Source organism: Salvelinus sp. IW2-2015, linkage group LG20 (genome assembly GCF_002910315.2).
Source record: "Salvelinus sp. IW2-2015 linkage group LG20, ASM291031v2, whole genome shotgun sequence".
NCBI lineage: Eukaryota > Metazoa > Chordata > Actinopteri > Salmoniformes > Salmonidae > Salvelinus > Salvelinus sp. IW2-2015.
The window spans coordinates 3832349-3858433 of record NC_036860.1 but is presented as its reverse complement, the minus strand read 5'-3'; the positions used below and the strand labels follow the sequence as shown (position 1 = coordinate 3858433).

Genomic DNA, 26085 nt, shown 5'->3' with positions numbered 1-26085 from the left:
TCAAAAGTTCATAACAGGTCAAATCAAATTTTAYTGGTCACATACACATGGTTAGCAGATGTTAATGTGAGTGTAGCGAAATGCTTGTGCTTCCAGTTCCGACAGTGCAGTAATATTCAACGAGTAATCCAACAATTTCACAACTACCTTATACACACACACAAGTGTAAAGGGATGAATAAGAATATGTACATACAAATATATGGATGAGCGATGGCTGTGCAGCTTAGGCAAGATGCAATAGATGGTATAGTGTACAGTATATACATATGAGATGAGTAATGTAGGGTATGTAAACATTATATAAAGTGGCATTGTTTTAAGTGACTAGTGATACATTTATTACATCCAATTATTAAAGTAGCAAGAGATTTGAGTCTGTATGTTGGCAGCAGCCACTCAATGTTAGTGATGGCTGTTTAACAGTCTGATGGCCTTGAGATTGAAAAACAGCTTCTGTCTCTTGGTCCCAGCTTTGATGCACCTGTACTGACCTCGCCTTCTGGATGATAGCGGGGTGAACAGGCAGTGGCTCGGGTGGTTGTTGTCCGTGATCTTTTTGGCGGCCTTCCTGTGACATCGGGTAGTGTAGGTGTCCTGGAGGGCAGGTAGTTCGCCCCCGGTGATGCATTGTGCAGACCTCACTGCCCTCTGGAGAGCCTTACGGTTGTGGGCGGAGCAGTTGCCGTACCAGGCGGTGATACAGCCCGACAGGATGCTCTCGATTGTGCATCTGGTAAAGTTTGAGAGTATTTTTGGTGACAAGCCGAATTTCTTTAGCCTCCTGAGGTTGAAGAGGCGCTGTTGCGCCTTCTTCACCCTGCTGTCTGTGTGGGTGGACCATTTCAGTTTGTACGTGATGTACGCCGAGGAACTTAAAACTTTCCACCTTCTCCACTACTGTCCTGTCGATGTAGATAGGGGGGTGCTCCCTCTGCTGGTTCCTGAAGTCCACGATCATCTCCTTTGTTTTGTTGACGTTGAGTGTGAGGTTATTTTCCTGACACCACACTCCGAGGGCCCTCACCTTCTTGCTGTAGGCTGCCTCGTCATTGCTGGTAATCAAGCCTATCACTGTAGTGTCGTCTGCAAACTTGATTATTGAGTTGGATGCGTGCATGGCCACACATTCATGGGTTAACAGGGAGTACAGGAGAGGGCTGAGAACGCACCCTAGTGGGGCCCCAGTGTTAAGGATCAGAGGGGGGAGATGTTGTTTCCTACCTTCACCACCTGGGGGCGGCCCGTCAARAAGTCCAGGACCCAGTTGCACAGGGCGAGGTCGAGACCCAGGGTCTCGAGCTTAATGRSGRGKTKGGGGGTACTATGGTGTTAAATGCTGAGCTGTAGTCGATGAACAGCATTCTTACATAGGTATTCCTCTTGTCCAGATGGGTTAAGGCAGTGTGGAGTGTGATTGCGTCATCTGTGGACCTATTGGGGCGGTTAGCAATTTGGAGTGGGTCTAGGGAGTCGGGTAGGGTGGAGGTGATATGATCCTTGACTCGTCTCTCAAAGCACTTCATGATGACAGAAGTGAGTGCTAGGAGGTGATAGTCATTTAGCTCAGCTATCTTAGATTTCTTGGGAACAGGAACAATGGTGGCCCTCTTGAAGCATGTGGGCACAGCAGACTGGGATTGTGATTGATTGAATATGTCGAGCACTGGAGGTCGAGCACTCAACCGATATAACTAACAAAATGAAATGGTTGTTCTGCCTCAGTGACCATGAGGAGGATTAAATGTGAAATGTCCTTGACGAGAGAGAGCAGAAAAACAGGAACATGGACCACATCACCAGAAAATAGGACTTCTGCTTGGTAGAAATAAACAGCACGCTTTTCAATAGTTTTAATTGGAGGTGGTTTACTGGCATTAGACACAGAGGAATGCAATGTACTGAATAAAAAGTGCATGAAACGAGAACGGCTTTAAAAAAAAACAAAAAAATATGTACAAGCGAGACGCTCATTCAAAATGTAGATGTTGAGCAATTTGGCCATACTAAAATTATTAGTATCAGTCTAACTAACCACAACATTTTTAAAACAAAAAGTAAAACAATGAGAAAAACATCAGAAATTATCACATTAGCAGAGTATAAAAAACATRTAGTTAAGAAATACAGTACTACAACCCTTACATGTAATCTGCTGCACCACTGTGCTGCATGCCATGAGACATTAGCACCGCTTCATGTTCTGTTATCACGACTCATCGTACATGCGTATCTGATAATCTCAATGCAAGATAAATGTACTAAGTAAAAACATTCAAAGAATGGAAAAAAAAATTCATTTCTGGTCATCAGCACATACTTGAATAAATCCTTTTTGAAAACATGTAATGGAAAAACACCACCAGAAACAGTGCATTCTGGGTAGGCATCAATGATTTCTCTATTTGTCCAACTCTTCCCTTCCTTTTGATCGCTTACGAATCTTGTGCAATTAGAGTCCTTTTTTCACCTAATGAACATCACTATAAGCTTTCATAACATTTCATACAATGAAATTACATTATCACTTCAAAAAGGTTTTTCAAATAAAACAGATACAATATGATAATTCAGTCCCTTTCCTTCAGTGAATCATGATTTGGACCACATACTGGTTTGCAGAATTAATTTTCCCGGAGAGAGATTCAATAAATTACCACTGAATTCAATATAACAATGTCAGACATAACAATGTCAGACAATCCTTACTGGCCTTGTATTTCAGTCAGCTGCAAGACATCCAACAAAATAATTAATAAGGGTGGTTAAAACATTTAGCATTGTTTWAAAAAAGTGGCTTTTCCTCAGCAATATGGAGTCTGTAGGGTGCACTATAAAACCCACTATAGCTGTCTTGCAGTGCATTGGTGTTCAGGTCAGGATCACCTGTCTCTTTACACCAAAGGCTTCATACATATGGATGACTAACTATGGCTGCAGGTCCTGTCCTTGAACATGTAGTCATCCCATCCAGAGGAGGAGAAGGGAACAAAGGACCAAAGTGAGTAGCCTTCCCTAAAAATACAGTACATAACGGTGTGCACGTTTCAGCCTGTCTGTTAGTGTGTGTCTCTGTCATAAACATGATTCAGAGGACAATCAATCATAACATTCAGGGCCCCCAGGCACAGTAAAGCACAATTAAACCATTGCCATCCCTCAGTCATAGGGTCATGCAGACCCAATTCAACAAAGGCTTATCAACAATATAAATCAAAACTGCACCATAAATACAACTCCTATTTAGTAAAACATTCAGATATACAGTATGTTGTGCAAAATCAGTTTCCTCTCTGAAAGGACAGCTAGCTATATTGCTGTATTACAGTCATGAATTAGCTATCAGAATGTGCTAGCCATATGAATGTAGCTTGTTAGCTATAAAAACCCAATGAACTGGCATATTAAATATTAATGTGCAATGTACAGCAGTTAGTAACATGTACGTTGTACTGTACCAGTCTGAATTGAAATGCACCGACATGCCACATCCTACAGAGGACAGTGTAGTCTAAGGTCAGATCACCTAGAAGACATCCTCCCACTGGTGGATCTGAAATGGAGAAATKACCAATCTATGTCAATGRAATTGAGATTACAAAAACATCAAACCYTGAATGACACACACACGAAAATACTCACTCTCTCTTCAGTCACAGCAGCAGAAGAATGAACAGGAGGATGCCTCTGGGCCACTGAACATTCCAGAGCAAGGTGTATCAGTACACTCKGCTATGAAAGCATGCAGGTCTGTGATGTGCATCGGCTCCTGGGTTTGGGCCTGTAGAGAGACAGAGTGCTTCGATAAAAACTATTGTAAAGAATCCTCTTCCATCCTACTTCCTGTTACATTTGCCAACCTTTTTCCCCCATATGGCACTCATCAACACTCCATCTTTTATTTTAATGTCACTAAATCATCTGTCCTGCATTTCTCCATTCACTCATTCCACCCGCCATCCCTCATCCTCCCCTTCTATCACCCCTCATCCTTCATCCCTCCCCTCCCACAGTACCATGATGGCATCGTAGGCCCGGTGATGAGAGCAATGAAGAGAGAGAGCACCATGTAGATGAAGAGGGAGATGAAGGTGTAGAGGTAGACCTGGCTGAACACCCACACCAGCGTGCACTCTTCTGCATCTCCGCAAACGTCACAAACATATCGTCTCCGTTGATCAGAGAAAACAGGCACTCTGACACCATGGACAGAGAGCGGAACTGCGGGGACAGAGAGGATGAGTTGGTGTATTAGAACACATTTACTCTTCACAGTTTCAGCAATTTGTGATGTATTGTTAATGAATAATAAAAATACATGTGTGTGCGTCCTGTCCATGATCCAATATACACGTCTGACGTATGGTAAGGACCCAGCACGATCCAGCCACAGAAGCAATAACCCAGGTATATGGCAGCTACACAGAGGCAGAAGCGGATTACATTAGGGAAGGCACCCCGCAGCGTCACAATCAGGATCTGAGAATGAGGAAGAGAGAAAACGTAAGACTMATTTACACATGGAAAAAGAAAAAGAGGTGGGAAGTGACGCAATATCTCCTCAGAAAGCCATTCAACTTAAATGTCAATGTGTGCATTTTTGTATGACTGATTATGTCACTCACATTGTACTTCTGGAAGAAACTGAGGTAGCGGAGGACTCCCACCCACACCAACAGAGTGGAGGTACCGAGCAAAATCCCACACACATCATACAACGACATGTTCTGAAGGACAGAGTTAATTAAATAATTTGTATTAATAATTAAATAATTTGTATTAATAATTATATTATTTGCTCTGTCTAATTATAACAGTGGGGTGACTGGTGCAGGCCTGGAAAGATATGAAACTAAAAGCAATGCATTGTTCTGTATTACCTTGGACTCTATGCCAATCTTGATGAAACTGCCGGTGATGGTGAGCAGGTCACTGATGATGAGCAGGATGAACCAGCCATTAATGAACTCCATCCTGTCTGCCCAGCACACACTGTGATTCAGTCTGTGTCTGAAGAACTGGACATACTCCTGTCAGAAACACACAGAGAGACGGGACAGACAAATGAACAGAATAAACCAGCGGTTTCCAAACTAGGTGTCGCGACCCTATGTGGGGTCGCCTGATATGGCCTTGCTGTCCCCAGTCCACCTGGTCGTGCTTCAACAATTCTGCCTGCGGCTAAGGAACCTTGACCTGTTCACCGTACGTGCTACCTTGTTCCGGATCTGCTGTTTTCGACTCTCTCGCTCTASCACACCTGCTGTCTCTAACTCAGAATGACCAGCTATGAAAAGCCAGCTGACATTTACTCCGGAGGTGCTGACCTGTTACAACCTCTACAACCACTGTGATTATTATTATTTGACCCTGCTGGTCATCTATGAACAACTTGGCCACGTACTGTTATATTCTCCACCTGGCACAGCCAGAAGAGGACTGGCCACCCCTCAGAGCCTGGTTCCTCTCTAGGTTTCTTCCTAGGGAGTTTTTCCTAGCCACTGTGCTTCTACGTCGGCATTGCTTGCTGTTTGGAGTTTTAGGCTGGGTTTCTGTATAGCACTTTGTGACATCGGCTGATGTAAAAAGGGCTTCATAAATACTTTTGATTGATTGATATGAAATTGGGGTCGCAAGTTGACCTACTCATTCCAGGGTTTTTCTTTATTTTTACTATTTTCTACATTGTATAATAATAGTGACGACATCAAAACTATGAAATAACACATGGAATCATGTAGTAACCAAAAAATATTTAAATGTTAGACAAATCAAAATATATTTTATATTTGAAATTCTTCAAAGTAGCCAGCCTTTGCCTTGATGACAGCTTTGAACACTCTTGACATTCTCTCAAGCAGCTTCATGAGGTAGTCACCTGGAATGCATTTCAATGAACAGGTGTGCATTGTTAAGTTAATTTGTGGAATTTCTTTCCTTCTTAATGCGTTTGAGCCAATCAGTTGTGTGGTGACAAGGTAGGGTGGTACACAGAAGATAGCCCTATTWGGTAAAAGACCAAGTCCATATTACGGCAAGAACAGCTCAAATAAACAAATAGAAACAGTCTATCATTACTTTAAGACATGAAGGTCAGTCAATGCGGAAAATTTCAAGAACTTTGAAAGTTTCTTCAAGTGCAGTCGCAAAAACCATCACGCACTATGATGAAACTGGCTCTCATGAGGACAGCCACAGGAAAAGAAGACAGAGTTATCCCTGCTGCAGAGGATAAACTCATTCGAGTTAACTGCACCTCAAAAATTGCAGCCCAAATAAATGCTTCACAGAGTTAAAGTAAGAGACATCTCTGAACAGTTGATGTTGAGGTGACTCCGTGAAATCAGGCCTTCATGGTCGAATTGCTGCAAAGAAACCACTACTGAAGGACATGAATAAGAAGAAGCGACTTGCTTGGGCCAATAAACAAGCAATGGACCGGTGGAAATCTGTCCTTTGGTCTGAGGAGTCCAAATTTGAGATTTTTGGTTCCAGCCGTGTCTTTGTGAGACGCAGAGTAGGTGAACAGATGATCTCCACATGTGTGGTTCCAACCGTGAAGCACRGAGGAGGTGATGTGGGTGCTTTGCTGGTGACACTGTCTGTGATTTATTTAGAATTCAAGGCACACTTAACCACAGCATTCTGCAGCAATGCGCCATCCCATCTGGTTTGCGCTTAGTGGGACTATCATTTGTTTGTTAGTCTTGTGAAATCCATAGATTAGGGCCTAATGATTTTATTTCAATTGACTGATTTCCTTCTATGAACTATAAGTCATATTTTAAATTGTTGCATTTATATTTTTGTTCAAATAATTACAATGTAACAACGTTTTAGACTTTTGGGGCTCAGCCTTGGTCTTACATGTTGTAGGATGACTCCTCTGAGGATGGAGCGACCACACAGCAGCAGGGACAGCAGACACACTATGGCCACCAGCACGTCAAAAGCCTCCCGTGCATAGTTCTCCGCTATTGGAGGAAGAAGAGAGGGGTGTTTGAATTAAGTCAGGGAGGGAAGGGAAGGAAGAGGCAAACAGCTAGTAAGGAACAGCAGGAAAGAAGTGAATCAATCTCAAGCTTTACCTCTCCATCAAAAATGTCAGTACCCCCCCATCCCACGCTCTCTCACCATGTCCCCACACGTTGGGGTCTTTGCACTTCTTGATGGAGGCATGGTTGAGCAGGCTGATCTTCACTCTGCCGCTGTGAGCCTTGTTATCTAGGACAACCTGACAGCAGCCACAATACACACACTAAACTTAGCTACAACACAAACCCTGGCTTTATAACAGCTGTCTAAGATACAGTGGGCTATATGGGGCAGCAGTGCTTCCCCTAGGAATTWTTTCAGCAGAGGTGGCAAAGTTGGGCGAAGGGGTGTGGCATGCTAGTGGGCATGGCCAATGGCGCGGTTTTAGAGGCCCTGCTCTTGGCTGCGGAGACAATTTTGCTGTTTTAAAGCTAATTTCCTGCACTTCTACACATTTCGCCATGGTTTATGCCGTGTTCTTATGCCATCGGAGTAACTCAAATTATAACAAAATCAGTGGGGGCCACATGCCATGACTGCCTAGTTTCTTTTTGGTGATTGTTAGTTCTCAAAGATGATCTTATTTTTAAATATATTGCGCCATTATATATATATATATATATATTCTACATACATTATATCTGTATTTACACGCTTATGTTGACACTTAAAACATTTGTGGCGGCCACAATTGAAATGCATATAGGGGAAACTGGGCTGTTCAGGTGAAATTGGACGGTCATCTCACCATAATAGCAAAGGTGTAGCAGTCAGGGATCTCATTGTTGATGATGGTCTGGATGTTTATGGCCTTCAGCTGGAACTGAATGGTCACATTGATCAGCCTGGAGACCAAGAAGAAGAAGATGAGAGACAAGATCCAGTAAGAGGAATGCATGTAATCTCAATGGAGAAGTGATTACCCAGTAATGTTCCATGTTGATATTTAATGCTGAAACGACTCGAGTTACATAAGCATTACCATAAGCAATACATTAACATAAGAAAGGACTGACAAAATTACAAAAATGGGATTCAAAACCCCATGAGGAATTGCATGCAAGAATAAAAGGGAAGAGGGAGCAAGGGAAACCATTGTGTGTCTCACTTGTGAAACTGGAGAATGAAGTTCTTGTAGTCACTGTAATCAGGAGGAGGGGGGTCTGGTAGTGGGTCCACACCAATGCAATCTGAAAAAGACAGAAGGATGGAATAAAAGCAAGTTGAGAGAGAGTAGGAACAAAAACAGAAATCCAGAAGATTTATTTCCAGAATTATATACACTGAGTATACCGAACACCTTCCTAATATTGTGTTGCACCCCTTCAGCTGTGTCACGTTGGCTGGATGTCCTTTGGGTGGTGGACCATTCTTKATACACACAGTAAACTGTTGAGCATGAAAAACCCAGCAGCGTTGCAGTTCTTGACACAAACCGGTCCTACTACCATACCCCGTTCAAAGGCAATTCAATCTTTTGTCTTGCCCATTCACCCTCTGAATGGCACACATACACAATCCATTTATCCTCCCATTCATCTACACTGCTTGAAGTGGATTAAACCAAGTAACATCAATAAGGGATCATAGCTTCACCTGGATTCCCCCAGTCAGTCTGTCTTCCTAATATTTTCTACACTCAGTGTACATTTGACACTTGCAAGTATTCTGTTATTCACTTTTTTTTCCCAAAGCCAATGGAAAATACTTTCACAACTTCAACATTTTGAAATACAAGGTTATCTTAAACTACTTCTGTTTAGTTGCCAACCTTGACTCAACCGCTTTTGATAACATTTCAAACAATGGTCCGTTGCCAAAACACATAAAAAACTGTGTGCTAACGAACTATCTTTGTGAAATCAACAGGTAAATCGAACAGAAGACGTCCATTTGGCCAGCTCTCTATTATTTTGCTGATGTTAGTGGAAATAGCACTTATATGGTTAATGCTTTTATGGACAGGATCTATTCTCAGTACTGAAAGTAGGGCACGGTTAGAGGGCAACTCTTGCCATATGTGGAGCTTTGACTCACTAACAGTTACTTCCTAATGGGCCAAAGACAACTGGCAGTGGATTTAAAAAAACAAAACCGACAGATTGATGTGAAATACATGGAGGGGGAATTTGGTAGACAACTTAATGAACAGAAAAGGAGAATGCGGCCAGGGTACCGGTGATAACTTCGGGGTCGATGTCAAAGGTGTCGTTGATGGGGTCGATGATGCCCCTCTTGTAGTACCGCTGGCACAGTGAGAGGGCACTCCCATTCACACCCTCACCCCACACATATGCATACCGCCCCACTGATGTCTGTGGTAGAGCCAGGTACTGAGGAAAAGAAAATAGAAAGGATGATGAATGGAATAGGTAACATAGAGTTATACTAATAGCATGACATCATATAGACAGACAAGGAAGACAAAATATAATTTAAAAACACAGCAATAACACAAGGCATAACATAGAACACAATGAGAGGGTTGAGAAGTCACTCATCTGTGGGTCTCTGTTTAGTGTTGCGTACTGAGATACTAGTACCTGATCTACAGCATAATAAATATGGCTATAGAGTTCACTCTGTGTGTGGATTGCCATTGAAGAGCCATCCCGGTAGTCTTTAAGGAAAAGGTGTTTGAAGGATGCTGTGTTCTCTTCCTTGAATGTCACCACCATCTGGTTACTCAAGCCAAACAGGACTAACTAGAGAAGGGAGTGACAGGGGATTAAAGGTTAAAACAATGAAAATCAACAGAAGCCCCATGAATACCAATTATTCAGTTCAGTAAAGGCTAACCTGTACAGTGACGATGAGGATCTTGAGCAGCTGCAGGACCAGTTTAAAGGGCTTGCGGCCCTTGGCGTGGTACTTGTCACAGGGGCTCATGAAGAAGTACTTGAGCTTCCTCCGCAGTGACTCCTCCTGCTGCTGTTGCCTGAGCTCTGAGCCTACCAGACTGGTGACCCGGGGGTTCCTGCCACTGAGGTCATCGGACCTGTAGCTGCTCACAGGCGAGAACAGCTCATCCTTCTCTGAGAGAGAATCAATGACAGACATGGGTTTCTACATACAACATAGGGAAGGCATATCTGAAAAGAGCACTCATAGCTTGATATTGCTGCTGAAAAAGAGGAAGCGGGAAAGCGATGTGGTATAATTTTACTATAATTATATAAATTCAAGCATGCATTGGATCAGTAGGTATGATATAGCCCATTCAATAAGAAAATAGAGACCCCTTGACTTTTTCCCACATTGTTATGTTAGCCTTATTCTAAAATTGATTAAATTGTTTTCCCCCCTCAATCTACCCAAAATAACCCATAATGACAAAGCAAAAACAGGTTAAGATATTTTGTAAATGTATAAAAAAAGAATAATAATAATTTAAAAAACAAAACAATTACATAAGTATTCAGACCCTTTACTCAGTACTTTGTTGAAGCACCTTTGGCAGCAATTACAGCCTTGAGTCTTCTTGGGTATGACGCTACAAGCTTGGCACCCCTGTATTTGTTCAGAAGCCACTCCTGCGTTGTCTTGGCCGTGTGCTTAGGGTCATTGTCCTGTTGAAAGGTGAACCGTCGCCCTCCAGTCTGAGGTCTGGATCAGGTTTTCATCAAGGGATTTCTCTGTACTTTGCTCCATTCATCTTTCACTCAATCCGGACTAGTCTCCTAGTCCCTGATGCTAAAAAACATCCCCACAGCATGATGCTGCCACCCCCATGCTTCACCGTAGGGAGATGCCAGGTTTCCTCCAGATGTGACGCTTGGCATTCAGGCCAAAGAGTTCATCTTGGTTTCATCAGGCCAGAGAATCTTGTTTCTCATGGTCTGAGAGTCATTTAGGTGCCTTTCGGCAAACTCCAAGCGGGCTGTCGTGTGCCTTTTACTGAGGAGTGGCTTCTGTCTGGCACCGGTTTGAGTGTCAAGAACTGCAATGCTGCTGGGTTTTTCTACGCTCAACAGTTTCCCGTGTGCATCAAAAATGGTCCACCACCCAAAGGACATCCAGTCAACTTGACAACTGTGGGAAGCATTGGAGTCAAAATGTTCCAGCATCCCTGTGGAACAATTGACAACTTGTAGAGTCCATGCCCCAATGAACTGAGACTGTTCCGAGGGCAGAAGCAGGTGCAACTGAATATGAGGAAGGTGTTCCTAATGTTTTGTACACTCAGTGTATATGGCTAAGAATTAGAAAGTAGGGTGACTCTCCTAGCAGGTCTGGAACCCAGGTCTCCATTACCAATGACGAATGCCCTAACCACTGTCCCAATAATGATATCTCTTGGGCATGTGCTTAATGGGCCAGTATAGTTAGGCCAATAAGCCCTGTCCAGAAGAAACCCTAACCCCTCCATCTAGCATTTATATAGATGAAACAACTTGATAGGCTTAAGCAATAGAGCGAATGCAATTTGAAGTAAATATCACCTCTGTTAAAAAGTAATCAAGAAAATCTATTTTATTGATCATAGTGATTCAGGAATATCATTAAAACAGGTTAACATGCCCCACCAACATTAAACCACTACACAGAAAGCTCTGTAAATTATCAGCCGATGTCCTGACAACTGATACAGAAATGTTCTTGCAACGTTCCCATGACACTCGTCTAGAACATTAACTTATGTTCTGACAACATGGCAACCATGTTCTATGTATGTTTGGAGGAAAATCGATGGAATATTCTCCTAACCCTCAGAAAACTGGACACAATCATTTTATTTAACTAGGCAAGTCAGTTAAGAACACATTTTTATTTTACAATGACGGCCTACCCCGGCCAAACACAGACGACGCTGGGGTAATTGTGCGCCGCACAATGGGACTCCCGATCACCGCCGGGTGTGATACAGGCCGGGATCGAACCAAGGTCTGTAGTGACGCCTCTAGCACTGAGATGCAGTGCCTTAGACCGCTGCGCCACTCGGGAGCCCAATGTTTATGAAACGTGCCTAGAACATTAATATCTCAAATTCTGGAGAGCATGGCAACCAAGTTATATTTGACATTAAGTGGGATGGTCTCTTGGAAACATTCCTTGCACATCACGGGAACATTGCTATGAAAAAGATAGTTCATGAACTAAAGAGACTTAACTTCTCTAAAGTTGTGGGAACGTTTGTTAGCTGGGGCAGTCCAAGGCTCTGACAGAGCCCTGAAGCTCTTTCTAAAAGCAAATAGAACTTGCAAGGGATACAGTTTTGGAAACATGGAACTTAATTTCCATATCAACAAATAATTTTCCAAAAACAAAAAAGTTCAATTAATACATCTTTATAGGGTTCCCACTGCCATATTTCCATGTTAATGTGCTTGTTTTCGACCGAGGTAAAGTTGGTTTTATATTCGTCAACAGAGTCACCAAAAGCCATTTAAAATGGTAAAAATCAATAACTAATTCATTGATTGTCACAGAAACATAAAAATAGATAGTTTATTCTATAAATGTCTAGCATACTTTTACAACCTTTGTTTTGATGGAAACAAAATCTTTCAACTGCAATTTAAGCTATATTACTCAACAACTAATTTGCCAATTGTCAAAGAATCATCAAACTAGATATGATTAATTCTATAAATGTCTAGCATACTTTTACAACTTTTGTTYTGAGTAAAAATTCCAGTTTTGATTTGATAGATGGCATGTAATCCGTATATAGGGCATGTGGTCAAAGTTCTAACGAGTCTATTATACCCTATTAGAAGGGGCCTGGCATAAAATTCTGCATCTTCAGTCATATTAAATTAAATTACAGGAAAAAACTACAGGATGAAGGGGTCAGGCCTGATTAACAAAGAAGACCGGTGGATGGATCAAGAGGACCAAGACAACCAAGAGGATCAACATGGACATTCCACAGTGGAGATACAGCAAGGAAGACTAAGAGTGAACCATAACATACACTACCGTTAAAAAGTTTGGGGTCACTTAGACATTTCCTTGTTTTTGAAAGAAAAGCAAAATCATTTTTTGGTCGATTAAAATAACATCAAATTGATCAGAAATACAATGTAGACATTGTTAATGTTGTAAATTACTATTGTAGCTGGAAACGGCTGAATTTTAATGGAATATCTACATAGGCATACAGAGGTCCATTATCAGCAACCATTACTCCTGTGTTCCAATGGCACGTTGTGTTAGTTAATCCAAGTTTATCATTTTTAAAGCCTAATTGTTCATTAGAAAACCCTTTTGCAATTATGTTAGCACAGCTGAAAAATGTTGTTCTGATTAAAGAAGCAACAAAACTGGCCTTCTTTAGACTAGTTGAGTATCTGGAGCGTCAGCATTTGTGGGTTCGATTACAGGCTCAAAATGGCCAGAAACAAAKAACTTTCTTCTGAAACTCGTCAGTCTATTCTTGGTCTGAGAAATGAAGGCTATTCCATGCGACAAATTGCCAAGAAACTAGAGATCTTGTACAACGCTGTGTACTACTCCCTTCACAGAACAGTGCAGATTTGCTCTAACCAGAATAGAAAGAGGAGTAGGAGGCCCAGGTGCAAAACTGAGCAAGAGGACAAGTACATTTGAGTGTCTAGTTTGAGAAACAGATGCCTCACAAGTCCTCAACTGGCAGCTTCATTAAATAGTACCTGCAAACAGTGAAGAGGCGACTCCAGGATGCTGGCCTTCTAGGCAGAGTTGCAAAGAAAAATCTCCTTTCCCAGTTTCATCAACAGTTTTAAATTCACGCTGTTCCTGATGCAAAAGGGGTTGTACCTAATAAAGTGACCACTGAATCTATAGACTTTCCAGAATGTGTTCTGGGAATACCCAGGGTATTAAACATTTGGCTGTAAGCGTTGAACAGTTGAGTCTATTACCTCAGGAGATGGTACCATTCAGCTTGTCTGGGGATGACAAAGAAGGACTTCAACAAAGCCAAAATAGAAAATAATTGAAGGGGCCTCTTAGCTGTTAAATTAGAGACATGTAAATAAATGACTGTTGTGCCTTGTAACTACTTTAAAATGTGGAACTGTTGCACTAAAAATATAAACATTGATTTGGCATACAATTTAAGATTGTAAACATTGTACAACTTTATGTAAACATTGTCTAACTTTATATAGAACAAATTGCACTTGAAATTATAATTTCTTTAAAGTTATTGCAAATAAATGCATATTTTCACTTTTCTGCAACAATCACTGAATTAGTTATTGATTTCTTCATCTTTAAAAAGCAATATTTGAGATTGTATGTATGTATCAAATCAAAACTGGAATTTCTACTCAAAGCAAAGGATGTAAAAGTACACTAGACATTTACAGAATAAATCATACCTAGTTTGATGATTGTCATAATCAGTGAAAACGTTATTGATTTATGTAACGTTAGCTTAAACGGCATTTTTATGTATGCCAATTTTACCTCGGTTTGTTTACGGAAGTCGGAGGCGACTACCTGTGCTAATTAGCTATCTGCGTCTCCCAACACCTGTGTGGGAACAAGGACGCCACAAACGTGTTGCAACTGAAAAATACTGCTGGTTGCAACTGTTAAAACAGTGTACAGTAAGTGTATATTTTGCATTTGTGAAATTATTTTGGTGATATGAAAGTAGAAAGCTTAATGTTTCTAGAACCGTACAGCAATTGAGGATCGATTCATGTTCAAATGGATTATTTGGCTGTCAGTCAATTCCCCTCTGAAAATAACATTTAGTGACGTTATATTCTTGGGCTATGTATGAAACAGCAATGGAAGCATTATTGACATACAATTCGCCTATTATGATCATATTGCGATGCCGGGCACTCACAGATGACATGCAGCCTTCTCATTTAACACTATACAACAAATACATTATCCTTATGAAAATAGTTATTTTATACACCTTTAGGTTTACCAAACTCGGTCCTCGGGACACCAAAGGGTGCATGTTTTGTGTTTTCCCTTAACACTACACAGCTGATTCAAATCATCAATAACTAAACATCAAGCTTTAATAATTTTGTAGTGTTAGGGCAAAAACCAAAACGTACACCCCTTGTGGTCCCGGGGACCGAGTTAGGTAAATGCTGGTTAACTTTAAAAATTAGGTTTAGAYTGATACATTGAAGTACATGACCAACCTGTACCGTCTTGGATGCAGTTACAGTTCGTTGATGCCATGGCGATGCTTTGCAGGACATGAATGAATTCTTAAGAATAATACAATTTAAGAAATTATCTTTTAGGACTGTCAGAAAGCTAAACATTGAGGAAACAACTTACAGGAGAATAGGGACGCTGCGCTCTACAAACAATCACAAAGCCGCAGCTTCCAATGGTCACATGACAATCACCATGTGACATGTTGTCCGGAAAATGGTCATTGGTCTCAAAATATCTAATTCGTGATAGCGTTTGTCAAAGCCCATTAGCCCCACCTATTGCATTGATAGTCAAATGATCAAAGCTAGGCTGCGTTCAGTACAACGGAAACGGTGCCATAATGAACCAGTTGAAAAACGGGGAGGGGTTATGGGTTCAAAATGTATCCGCTGYCCTTTAAATGTCACTAATTTATTCAAGCTACACCCCGGCACACCCACCGTACGGAGCAAATGTACGTCACACTCTGTTCAAAAACGTACAAGAAATGTAGAGAAAGCGTTTGCTAAATGACTAAAATGTTAAGTACAAATTGTTGAACGTATCAAACGTTCAAACAAATTGAACACAGCCCTGGATTCATCGATTTTCCTCATATGATCACCGGATCTTTAGAATTACTCAGCAAGTCTTTTAATATCAGTTAATTGCTAAAATGCTTACACACGGTGATAAACAGTAAAAGTATTTCAAACATGTCTAGATAGAAACAAATAAAGGTGTAAAATGAAACTACACCTACAAACCCCTGAGTCATGACATTTTTTGCCAACATAATGCTCTGTGGAAATGACAACTGATAACTTTCACATATTTTGAATAGCTTAAAATGTAATTTGTTTAGGGAACACAATGACAGTCTTTAATTTCACCATGTTGAACTCAGTTGGAGGGTAAACCATTGCACATATTGGTGTATTATACTGCAGTCCATATTTTCAATGTGTTGGTCCTTTGTGTGATTCAGAAATGTCTTGAGATATCAAAAACAAAAGAGATGACGTTCACATACGTCCTATGCAGTCTTAAGAGATGGTTTAAGATACACTGTCAGTGAGAATGTCAAAGTCATTAGATAAGGGTTGACCGACTGAGGAGATTCACAAGAAACATTGACCTTTATAAATGTTGTCTCATATGAACTCTTGGACCAAATAAATATAATAGCTCAGAATTGGGATTAACATTCTAATCATTCATTCATTTTTACTCTCTCTCATGTGGTGATAAAAAGACATCCTGTTTCACTTCTCAATATACTGTATATTCACAACTCAACTACTCCTATGCAGACTTGTCTACAGACAGACCACTCACTCAGTCCATATCTCAAGTTACTGGCTCGTTCACACGGCAGAGCATATTGAGACCTAGTGAGAATGATGATCAACTTCATCATTCTCTTATTCTAGCATGTGTACACCAACACTCTCTCATCTATCTGCCATCCAGGGCCTTGTCTCTGGCTATCACAGCTTCATCAAACTTGATCATGAGCGTGGTGCCCTTGTGCCAGTGGGCTGTGACCTTGGCAGGGAAGCCACTGTGTGTGAGAATGGCCTCTACGATGCCAGCGGTGAATGCAGCACAGTTTAGTGTGCTGTTCTCCTTGGGCACAGAGATGTAAGCGTTGATCAGTGGCTCCTTCTCTATGATGTAGTAGGTCTTGTCGTCATCGTTGGCCTGCTCCAGCTTGTCTGCCTCCTTACCGAACATAGCTTTCCATACTGACACCTATATGAAGCAAATTGAAAATTATAGACATGTACTTATGCATGGGCATAATGACAAGTGTTACACCTTATGAGACTGTTACATATGAACTTATCTACCTTGAGCCCATGCAAGCACGTACCTTGACGAAGAGCAGTATGTTAAGCACCTTGGTCTCCCTCTTCCCATTCTTCTCCCTCAGCACCAGCACGTCCAGCATACTGGCGCCAACGCTCTGACCCAGGTCTGCCAAGCGTTGCTGCAGCTCGGACACAGAGTATACGCGGCTCTGGCAGTACTGCACCATCTCAGAGAAGAGCAGTGCAAAGGCACTCACACTGACTTCAGTCTTGGGACGGGTTAGAGGCCGTTCCAGGATGTTTGACTTTCCTCTCGTGAACCGAGTGTCCATTTTCTGAAAAAGAATGATCTGTAAATAGAAGTAAAATAGCCTGAAGTGATAATATGCTAGCCATGTCAATTCCAAATCAACCCCTCACCACTACCCTAGGCAGGTGAAGATCTGAGAGGATTAGCTATAGATAGATAAGCGGCAACACTTTCAACTAGCCTAGAGGTCAGGATCTTTAACCACAATGTGTACCTATCTGTCTTAACAAGTTAGTATTTTATTAGTTATCTTTTTATTTATTTTTATCTTAACTAGTGCCTAGGGCGGTAGTATGGCTCACACCTCTCGAATTCGTCACAGCTCGCTGTGTAGTCACGTGCCTCGCGCATAAATCAGGTGAAAGGAGTAGGGCCTATGGATGTTGTTTTGCGATTCAGGTAGCCGCGCCTCAAGAGGACCAGTTTCGGCGCATGCGCGGGCTTCGGAAATCTTTACCTGCCGTACATATGCAAAGAGATTAGCCAACGACGATTCCGTAAATTAGGAGGAACTAACTGCATTGAAGAAACATCAAAGTGGCTGCTAGCGCAGATGAAAGCGGACGATAAAGTATGTTGGATGCTAGCATAACTAGCCAGCTAATGTAGCTGCTAGCTAGTGATAATTTAGCTAGCTAAAATTGTCAAGCAAGCTAGCGAACTCACTCGACGACAAAAAAGCCAAAACTCAGTCATTCACACTGTTAACAAGCTAAACATATTTATTTMGTTAATTATTCTTATACAAGGACCTAAAACCCCTTACCGTGTTTCAATGTTTTCTGCCTGCTGCTGTGTTGGTGACTTCCTGTTCTGGTCACGTGTCTTGTTCTAGTAAAGCACTGATCTATGATCAGCAGTGCATGTTCTCATCTGACACATAGCGGTTGCCACATGTGTAATCTAAATTACATGCCTTGAAAAARTTCAAAAAAATGCAAGATGTCCTAATGTCAATTGTATGTTTAAAAAAAATATTCCTGTTAAATGATGCATGGGAATTTCCTTTGAGTTCTTGCTGTGTATTTCCAGGGCCATTTGGAAAAGGAACAAGAACATGCTTGCATTCTCATGCGTCACAGACCTGTCAATGATTAAATAGAGACTGTTACCTAAACACAACACACAATGTGATGCTGTACAGTAGTTTTTAACAGAATTTTGTTTAATATTGAGATATTATGAAACAACAGTCTATGCAAAGTACTCGAGGAGAAGGGGAAAAATAAATTGCTGACCTAAAGGTTGTAATAGTGGCAATGGTGTAATGCAATAAGGTAAACATTTAAATTCAGAAAGACCTTGAGCCATAAGGACAAACACACATGCCCACACACACTTACCTAACAGTTGCCAATTTCCCACACCATGTCCCTCAATAAATGGCTCAAATTGTACAAACAGCACCGTATCTGTTTGTACAGTGGTTGCATAATTCACTTGATGTGTTTGCCTTCCTATAAATGTTCCAAGGTAGGCGATGCAATGCATAATACATGTCAGGAGCACAGGGCGTTGAAGACTCAATGATTTCCCCAATGGAACCGCACCGGAAATGGTGTCTGACCCTTCTTGTGGTCTTGGTCAGTGCTCACACTGATACCAAAGGTAACTCAATCTGTTTGTGTTCACTTTTTTCCTATTTATTTAGAGGTCATGACCAGTCAAACTCTTTTCGAGAGAGAGCAAGAAAGTCAGCAAGGAAATSCATTACAGCTACTTAGAGGAAGAAGTTGCAATAAAATGCTATTTTAGGCAATATAGGGTGCAGTTATTAATACACATTACAGAACAGTATGTAGTTTCTGTTTATAGAAAAGTGATGCTGAATATTATCAAATGTAAACTAGTTTGTTTTCTGATTTCAGTCATGTCCTCCCAGCATATGGACGACTTCATCAGAGTGTTGGAGCAGGTAGAAGACAGTAACCCTGGACTGGAGCCTGTAAATGTGTTGAGAGGCCTGCGCAGGGCAGCCGGTCTCAGAGATGAGTTCATGCAGCACTTCTTGGGCACTATCAGGGAGGACAGCACCTCAGAGGCACCAGTCATGGACTCCAATCTCTCAGATTTCATTGGCAGGGCTATGCGCCACAAGGTGACAGAGAGAGGTAGAGAGGAAGGGGTTGTCCTTACTGCTGATGGCACCACGGTTGCTATGAGCCCAGTCCTCCTGGGTATTGAAGCTGGGCTAGTGTCTGAGACAAGGTGTCGGTTCTGTGGCCTGTACCCCCTCACTCTGGCTAGGAACTTGGGTCTGTCCTTCCAGCGCTTCCACAGCTCTCTCCTCTCCCAACGCCTGGGCCCTGATGGCTGCTGGGACGACGTGACCTCGCCTCAGGTCTTCACCCTCTCCGACAAGCCCTCCCTCGCCACCGATTCCCTGGTTAATGGCGGTATGGATGGTGTGATTCTGGGGATTGAGGTCTCAGCTCAGTCCCAGCGTCCTCTCAAGCTGAGCAGCCTACTGAGGAGGTACTACTGTCATCATCTTGAGGGGGAAGGACTGGATGCTGCTCCTCGTCTGATCAGCCAACTACGCAGGGAGAACTTCAGAGAACTGGCCAGGCCCCACCTCCTGCAGAGGCAGGTGGTGAGATCCCTGGTCCTACAGAGGAGACTGATCGACCACTCCACGATGTTGGCACAGGAAAAGGAAGAGCTGACAGCTGTGGTGAGGGAAGGAATAAAGGAGTTTGTCCACAGATATATGGGTAAGTAAACCCCACTGCAGAGGGAGAGAGTGGAGATAGAGAGGGTTACTGTAGTGCAGGGAAAGCTAAAAAGGATAGGTCAACATTTATTGGAATAATTTTGACTTTGATCCAAGAAAGCACAAATAGTAACAATAATTGAGACATGGTGTTATTGTTGAAAAAAGGAGTGGAWAAACATGTTAAAACTCAATMTCTCTCTGGATYGCCCTACCTCTAGACTGTCCAGCTATTATYCCGCGGTGTCAGTGGGGGGCTGCACCATACCGGGGCACYCCCACCCCCCTGTCCCTCCCCCTCTCGTTCATGTACATCCACCACACCTACCAGCCTGGCCAGCCTTGTCTCACCTTTCAGCAGTGTTCTGCAGACATGAGGTCCATGCAACGCTTTCACCAGGATGACCGGGGCTGGGACGATATTGGATACAGGTATGTGTAGTACACAGTAGAGGTCGACGTAACAGGCAGGCTCCTGGTGGAGTGCAATGTAATCAGGTGTTAGAGCATTGGACTAGTTAACTGTAAGGTTCTGATTAATCGGGGCCGATTTCAAGTTTTCATAACAATCGGAAATCGGTATTTTTGGGCGCCAATTTTCTTTATATATTTTTTTACACCTTTATTTCATCTTTATTTAACTATGCAAGTCAGTTAAGAACACATTCTTATTTTCAATGACGGCCTAGGAACATTCTGCCTCGTTCAGGGGCAGAACGACAGATTTTTAACCTTGTCAGCTCGGGGAATCCAATCTTGCAACCTTACAGTTAACTAGTCCAATGCTCTAACACCTGATTACATTGCACTCCACGAGGAGCCTGCCTGTTACGCGAATGCAGTAAGCTAAGGTAAATTGCTAGCTGGCATTAAACTTATCTTATAAAAAACAATCAATCAATGACTGTCATTGCTCCAATGTGTACTTAACCATAAACATCAATGCCTTTCTTAAAATCAATACACAAGTATATATTTTTAAACCTGCATATTTAGCTAAAAGAAATCCAGGTTAGCAGGCAATATTAACCAGGTGAAATTGTGTCATTTCTCTTGCGTTCATTGCACGCCGAGTCAGGGTATATGCAACAGTTTGGGCCGCCTGGCTCTTTGCGAACTAATTTGCCAGAATTTTACGTAATTATGACATAACATTGAAGGTTGTGCAATGTAACAGGAATATTTAGACTCATGGATGCCACCCGTTAGATAAAATAAGGAACGGAATAAACGTTTTGTTTTCGAGGTGATAGTTTCCGGATTAGTCAAAGGTATATGGTTTAGAGAGAAATAGTCGACACGTTATAATTCCTGTAATAACTTGCGGCTGAACTTGAAAGGGGTTCCTTCGTTATTTTACCGTTCATGTCTTCCATAGAGAATGTCTTGATCTACTTCAAATAAGGTCTGTGTTTTGTGCAGGCTTAAACCGCCTCGACGTTTTGATACCCGTGTAAATCTCACTAGGATAAGGTAACGTTTGTCAACATATTTTCATAAATCCACTCTACAAAAAAAATGATCTTCGCTTATATTTAGCCCTTATTGATCAGAGTTACCTTGTCCTATGGATATCTACACAGTTATTAAATTGGCACGGTGGTGTAAGCCTACACGAAACACAGACCTTATTTTAAGTGAATCTAAAAAATATCCTATGGAATAAATGAAGGAACCGCTTTTCAGATTTTGCTAGAAGGTGTCATGGGAATTATGACTCGCACTTTGGTCGTCAATTCTTACCATGCCCATTATTAAAATAGGATTACCTGCATATAGAAATCACAGTTTTTGTTTTCAACATTCATCACAGGTAACTTAAACTCTATTTTTATTCAAACAGTTGAGAGTATTTGTCTCCTAAGCAGACTCTTCAGTATCATTGTCACTTCAGAGCTGTGTGTGTGTATTTATGTATTATATTAAGTTAAAATAAAAGTGTTCATTGTTCATTCAGTATTGTTGCAATTGTCATAATTACAAAAATGTGTGTATATGTATGATATATATATAAAAAAATAATGTTTTAATAAATCGGCCGATTAATCAGTATCGGCTTTTTTTGTCCTCCAATAATCGGTATCGGTATCGGCGTTGAAAAATCATAATCGGTCGACCTCTAGTACACAGGTCTTAGGATATAGTGCCTTCAGAAAGTATTCATACCCCTTGACTTATTACACATTTAGTTGTGTTACAGCCTGAATTCAAAAGGAATTAAATAAATAAAACAATCTCACCCATCTACACACAATACCCCATAATGACAAAGTGAAAAGAAATTATAGAAATGTTTGCAAATGTATAAAAATTAAATACAAATATATCTAATTTACATAAGTATTCACACCCTTGAGTCAATACATGTTAGAATCACCTTTGGCAGCGATTACAACTGTGAGTCTTTCTGGGTAAGTCTCTAAGTGTAAGGACCGACTCAGGAGATGAGAAGCAGGTACAGAGATTCAACATTTAATCAGGAAACAAACAAAGACCAAGACAAGAACAGCGTCAGCACACGGGTACAAAAYGACAAATGACAATTAATGCTGAAGCAGGGAACAGAGCAGGGAACCAGACAGATATAGGGGAGGTAATGACAGAGGTGATTGAGTCCAAGTGAGTCCAATAATCGCTGTCCGTAATGATGGTGGCAGGAGTGCGTAATGCTGGGGAGCCTGGTGCCTTTGAGCGCCAGGGAGGGGGAGTGGGAGCAGGCGTGACACTAAGAGCTTTGCACATCTGGATTGTACAATATTTGCACATTATTATTTTAAAAAATCTTCAAGCTCTGTCAAGTTGGTTGTTGATCATTGCTAGACAGTCATTTTAAAGTAATGACAGATTTTCAAGCCGATTTAAGTCAAAACTGTAACTAGGTCACTCAGGAACATTCAGTGTCGTCTTGGTAAGCAACTTGAGTGTATATTTGGCCTTGTGTTTTAGGTTATTGTCCAGCTGAATGGTGAATTTATCTCCCAGTGTCTCAGTAGTCTCTCAGGAGACTGAACCAGGTTTTTCTCTAGGATCTATTCCATTATTTTTTATCCTAAAAAAAACTCCTCAGTCCTTGCCAATGACAAGCATACCCATAACATGATGCAGCCACCGACCATGCTTGAAAATATGAAGAGTGTTACTCAGTAATGTGTTGTGTTGGATTTGCCCTTAAACATAACGCTTTGTTTTCAGGACATAAAGTTCATTTTTCCCCCACGTTTTTGGCAGCCTTATTGCAAACAGGATGCATGTTTTCTAATATTTTTTATTCTGTACAGGCTTCCTTCTTTTCACTCCGTCATTTATTTTAGTATTGTGGAGTAACTACAATGTTGTTGATCCATCCTCAGTTTTCTCCTATCACAGCCATTAAACCTCTTAAGGATCCGCCCCTTTTCCCCCCAATTTTTGACGAAAATGACATACTCTAATCTAACTGCCTGCAGCAAGGATATGCATATTCTTTGTATCATTTGAGAGGAAAGACTTTGAAGTTTGTGGAAATGTGAAAGGAATGTAGGAGAATATAACACAATAGCTGTGGTAAAAGATAATACAAAGAAAAAAAACGTTATTTTGTATCTTTTTGTAACATCATCTTTGAAATGCAAGAGAAAGGCCATAATGTATTATTCCAGCCCAGGTGCAATTTAGATTTTGGCCATTAGATGGCAGCAGTGTATGTGCACAGTTTTAGACTGATCCAATGAACCATTGTATTTCTGTTCAAAATTTTGTATCAAGACTGCCCAAATGTGCCTAATTTGTTTATTAATAACTTTTCATGTTCAAAATTGTGCACTCTCCTCAAACAATAGCATGGTATTATTTCACTTTAATAGCTACTGTAAATTGGACAGTGCAGTTAGATTAACAAGAATTTAAGCTTTCTGCCAATATCAGATATGTCTATGTCCTGGAAAATGTTCTTGTTACTTACAACCTCATGCTAATTTTATTAGCATACTGTACGTTAGCTCAACCATCCCGTGGACAGGACACTGATCCCGAAGAAGTTTTAGCATGAGTTTTGAAATACTACCTCATCTCTGTAACCCGGCCCACACATACAATTATCTACTGTGTAAGGTCCCTCAGTCGAGCAGTGAATTTCAAAAACAGATTCAACCACAAAGGCCAGGGAGGTTTTCCAATGCCTTGCAAAGAATGGCACCTATTGGTAGATGGATAAAACGAAACAAAAAAGCAGACATTGAATATCCATTTGAGCATGGTTAAGTTATTMGTTTCACTTTGGATGGTGTGCCAATAGACCCAGTCATTACAAAGATACAGGCGTCCTTCTTAACTCAACTGCCAGAGAGGAAGGAAACCATTCAGGGATTTAATCATGAGGCCAATGGTGATTTTAAAACAGTTACAGAGTAGAGTAAACAGTTACACTATTATTGCACATGGAGTGAGTCCATGCACCGTATTATATGACTTGTTAAGCAAATTTTTACTTTTTWAAAACTTTTTTAAACTTTTAGGCTTGCCATAACAAAGGAGTTTAATACTTATTGACTCAAGACATATTAGCTTTTCATTATTAAGGAATTTTAGAAAATGTCTAAAAACATAATTTCACTTTGACATTATAGGGTGTGTAGAGTGTGTAGACCAGTGACACAAAATCTAAATTTAATAAATGTAAAATTCAGGCTGTAACACAACAATGTGGAAAAAGTAAAGGAATGTGAATACTTTCTGAAGGTGCTGCACAGTTGGACACTACACAGCCTCCTCGCAAACCACAATGCTTATGTAATGTGTCAAGTTTGAGTATACAGTATGGGTGTATGTGTGTGTGTGTGTGTGTGTGTGTGTGTCGCTCTCATAATTAGAGGTTAGAAATTAGCTGTCCAATTCTGGTAATTGTTGTTTACCAAGCAAAATGTGACTTGATGATGAATCACTCATGATGAATGACTCATCCCTTGCCGATGTTTGCCTTCAGCTTTGTGGCAGGCTCTGACGGGTACCTCTATGARGGGCGTGGGTGGCACTGGCAAGGGGCMCACACTAARGGCTACAACTCCAAGGGYTACGGGGTGTCATTCATCGGTGACTACACCTCCAGCTTGCCATCGCAGCAGACCATGGARCTGGTGAGAGATCGTCTGGMATCCTGTGCTGTGGRAGGCGGGCGACTGGTCGGTAACTTCACCCTGTATGGCCACAGACAGCTGGTTAAGACTTCCTGTCCTGGAGACGCCTTCTACTCAGAGATCACAGGCTGGGAGCACTTTGGGGTAAGAGAGTGTGTGCAGTATGTACAGATGTAGGATCTTAATTTGATCACCCTGTTGGAGGATAACTTTCCTGCAATGCATGACATGTAAAACTTGTAGTGTATTTGAGGTTTAAAAATGCTTCTGAAGTTTGCAGTTTCCACTTTAAAATTTCAGACTTGATTTTTCATTGCAACAAATGAATCAACCCCTAAAAGAATTTCCATTAATTATAATCCACATAATATTTCAAATTTCCTGTTGCTGTTGGATTATTTTCCTGCTGTAGCAAACTGACTCAAATTAAGAGCCTACATCCTTGTGTACATGTATATGTGGGGGTTATTAGGCAGTTATTAACAATGAATAGGCCTATGTGTTTTTGTTATTTCATGTCTAATGGTCTTATCTCTCCACAAACTTACTTTCATTCTTTCCATTTTCCCCAGGAGGTTCAAAACTGAAGATATTGTGAAAAGTGGAGTGATTAATCTCACAGAATAAATATTTGTAATTTGGCTCCAGTGTTTGCCTTTTGTTTTATCAACATCTGTTATATATGACTTTCTGATAGTTGCTCTGATAGAGCTGTTCTGAATAGGTCAGGGAATTATGTTGTCAGTTTTGCGTCGGCACCAATCAATCAATTGACAGCTTTTATTGCTTTTTCATTGCGTACACCTGGTCATCTTGGTGAGACACCCACAGGGAGTGGGGTCACGCCCAGGGGCACCATTGTACAGCGCACCTGGAGCAATTAGGATTAAGTGCCTTGCTCAAGGGCACAGCAACAGATTATTTCACCTTTCGGTGCTGGTATTTGAACCAGCAACCTCTTACTGGACTAACGCTCTAACCTCGCCCCTATGGGCATACTAC

At 41.3% G+C, this 26085-nt stretch overlaps 2 protein-coding genes and 1 pseudogene across 6 annotated transcripts; 1 reads left to right on the top strand and 2 right to left on the bottom strand.

Moving 5' to 3' along the window:
- Nucleotides 1-1838: 1838 nt before the first annotated feature.
- Nucleotides 1839-15635, bottom strand: LOC111979941 (mucolipin-1-like; annotated as a pseudogene).
- LOC111979938 (N-acetylmuramoyl-L-alanine amidase) lies at nucleotides 14476-25725 on the top strand. Of its 3 annotated transcripts, none has more exons than XM_024010631.3 (6): nucleotides 14476-14573; nucleotides 18733-18867; nucleotides 19128-19973; nucleotides 20194-20404; nucleotides 24933-25227; nucleotides 25656-25725. In XM_024010631.3, the coding sequence occupies exons 2-6, from the start codon at nucleotides 18756-18758 to the stop codon at nucleotides 25668-25670; spliced, it is 1479 nt and encodes a 492-aa protein (XP_023866399.1). In that variant the 5' UTR covers nucleotides 14476-14573; nucleotides 18733-18755; the 3' UTR covers nucleotides 25671-25725. The 3 variants fall into 3 exon arrangements, with proteins under 3 accessions (XP_023866399.1, XP_023866400.1, XP_023866398.1); XM_024010632.1 differs by lacking the exon at nucleotides 14476-14573 and adding an exon at nucleotides 17711-17830 and having other exon boundaries at nucleotides 18737-18867; XM_024010630.1 differs by lacking the exon at nucleotides 14476-14573 and adding an exon at nucleotides 17711-17830.
- On the bottom strand, nucleotides 15767-18130 carry LOC112067752 (trafficking protein particle complex subunit 5). Of its 3 annotated transcripts, none has more exons than XM_024147700.2 (3): nucleotides 18026-18130; nucleotides 17012-17284; nucleotides 15767-16890 (listed from the first exon to the last, which is right to left on the bottom strand). In XM_024147700.2, the coding sequence occupies exons 2-3, from the start codon at nucleotides 17279-17281 to the stop codon at nucleotides 16594-16596; spliced, it is 567 nt and encodes a 188-aa protein (XP_024003468.1). In that variant the 5' UTR covers nucleotides 17282-17284; nucleotides 18026-18130; the 3' UTR covers nucleotides 15767-16593. The 3 variants fall into 3 exon arrangements, with proteins under 3 accessions (XP_024003468.1, XP_024003469.1, XP_070305238.1); XM_024147701.2 differs by having other exon boundaries at nucleotides 17012-17299; nucleotides 18026-18119; XM_070449137.1 differs by lacking the exon at nucleotides 18026-18130 and adding an exon at nucleotides 17564-17652.
- Nucleotides 25726-26085: the final 360 nt, after the last annotated feature.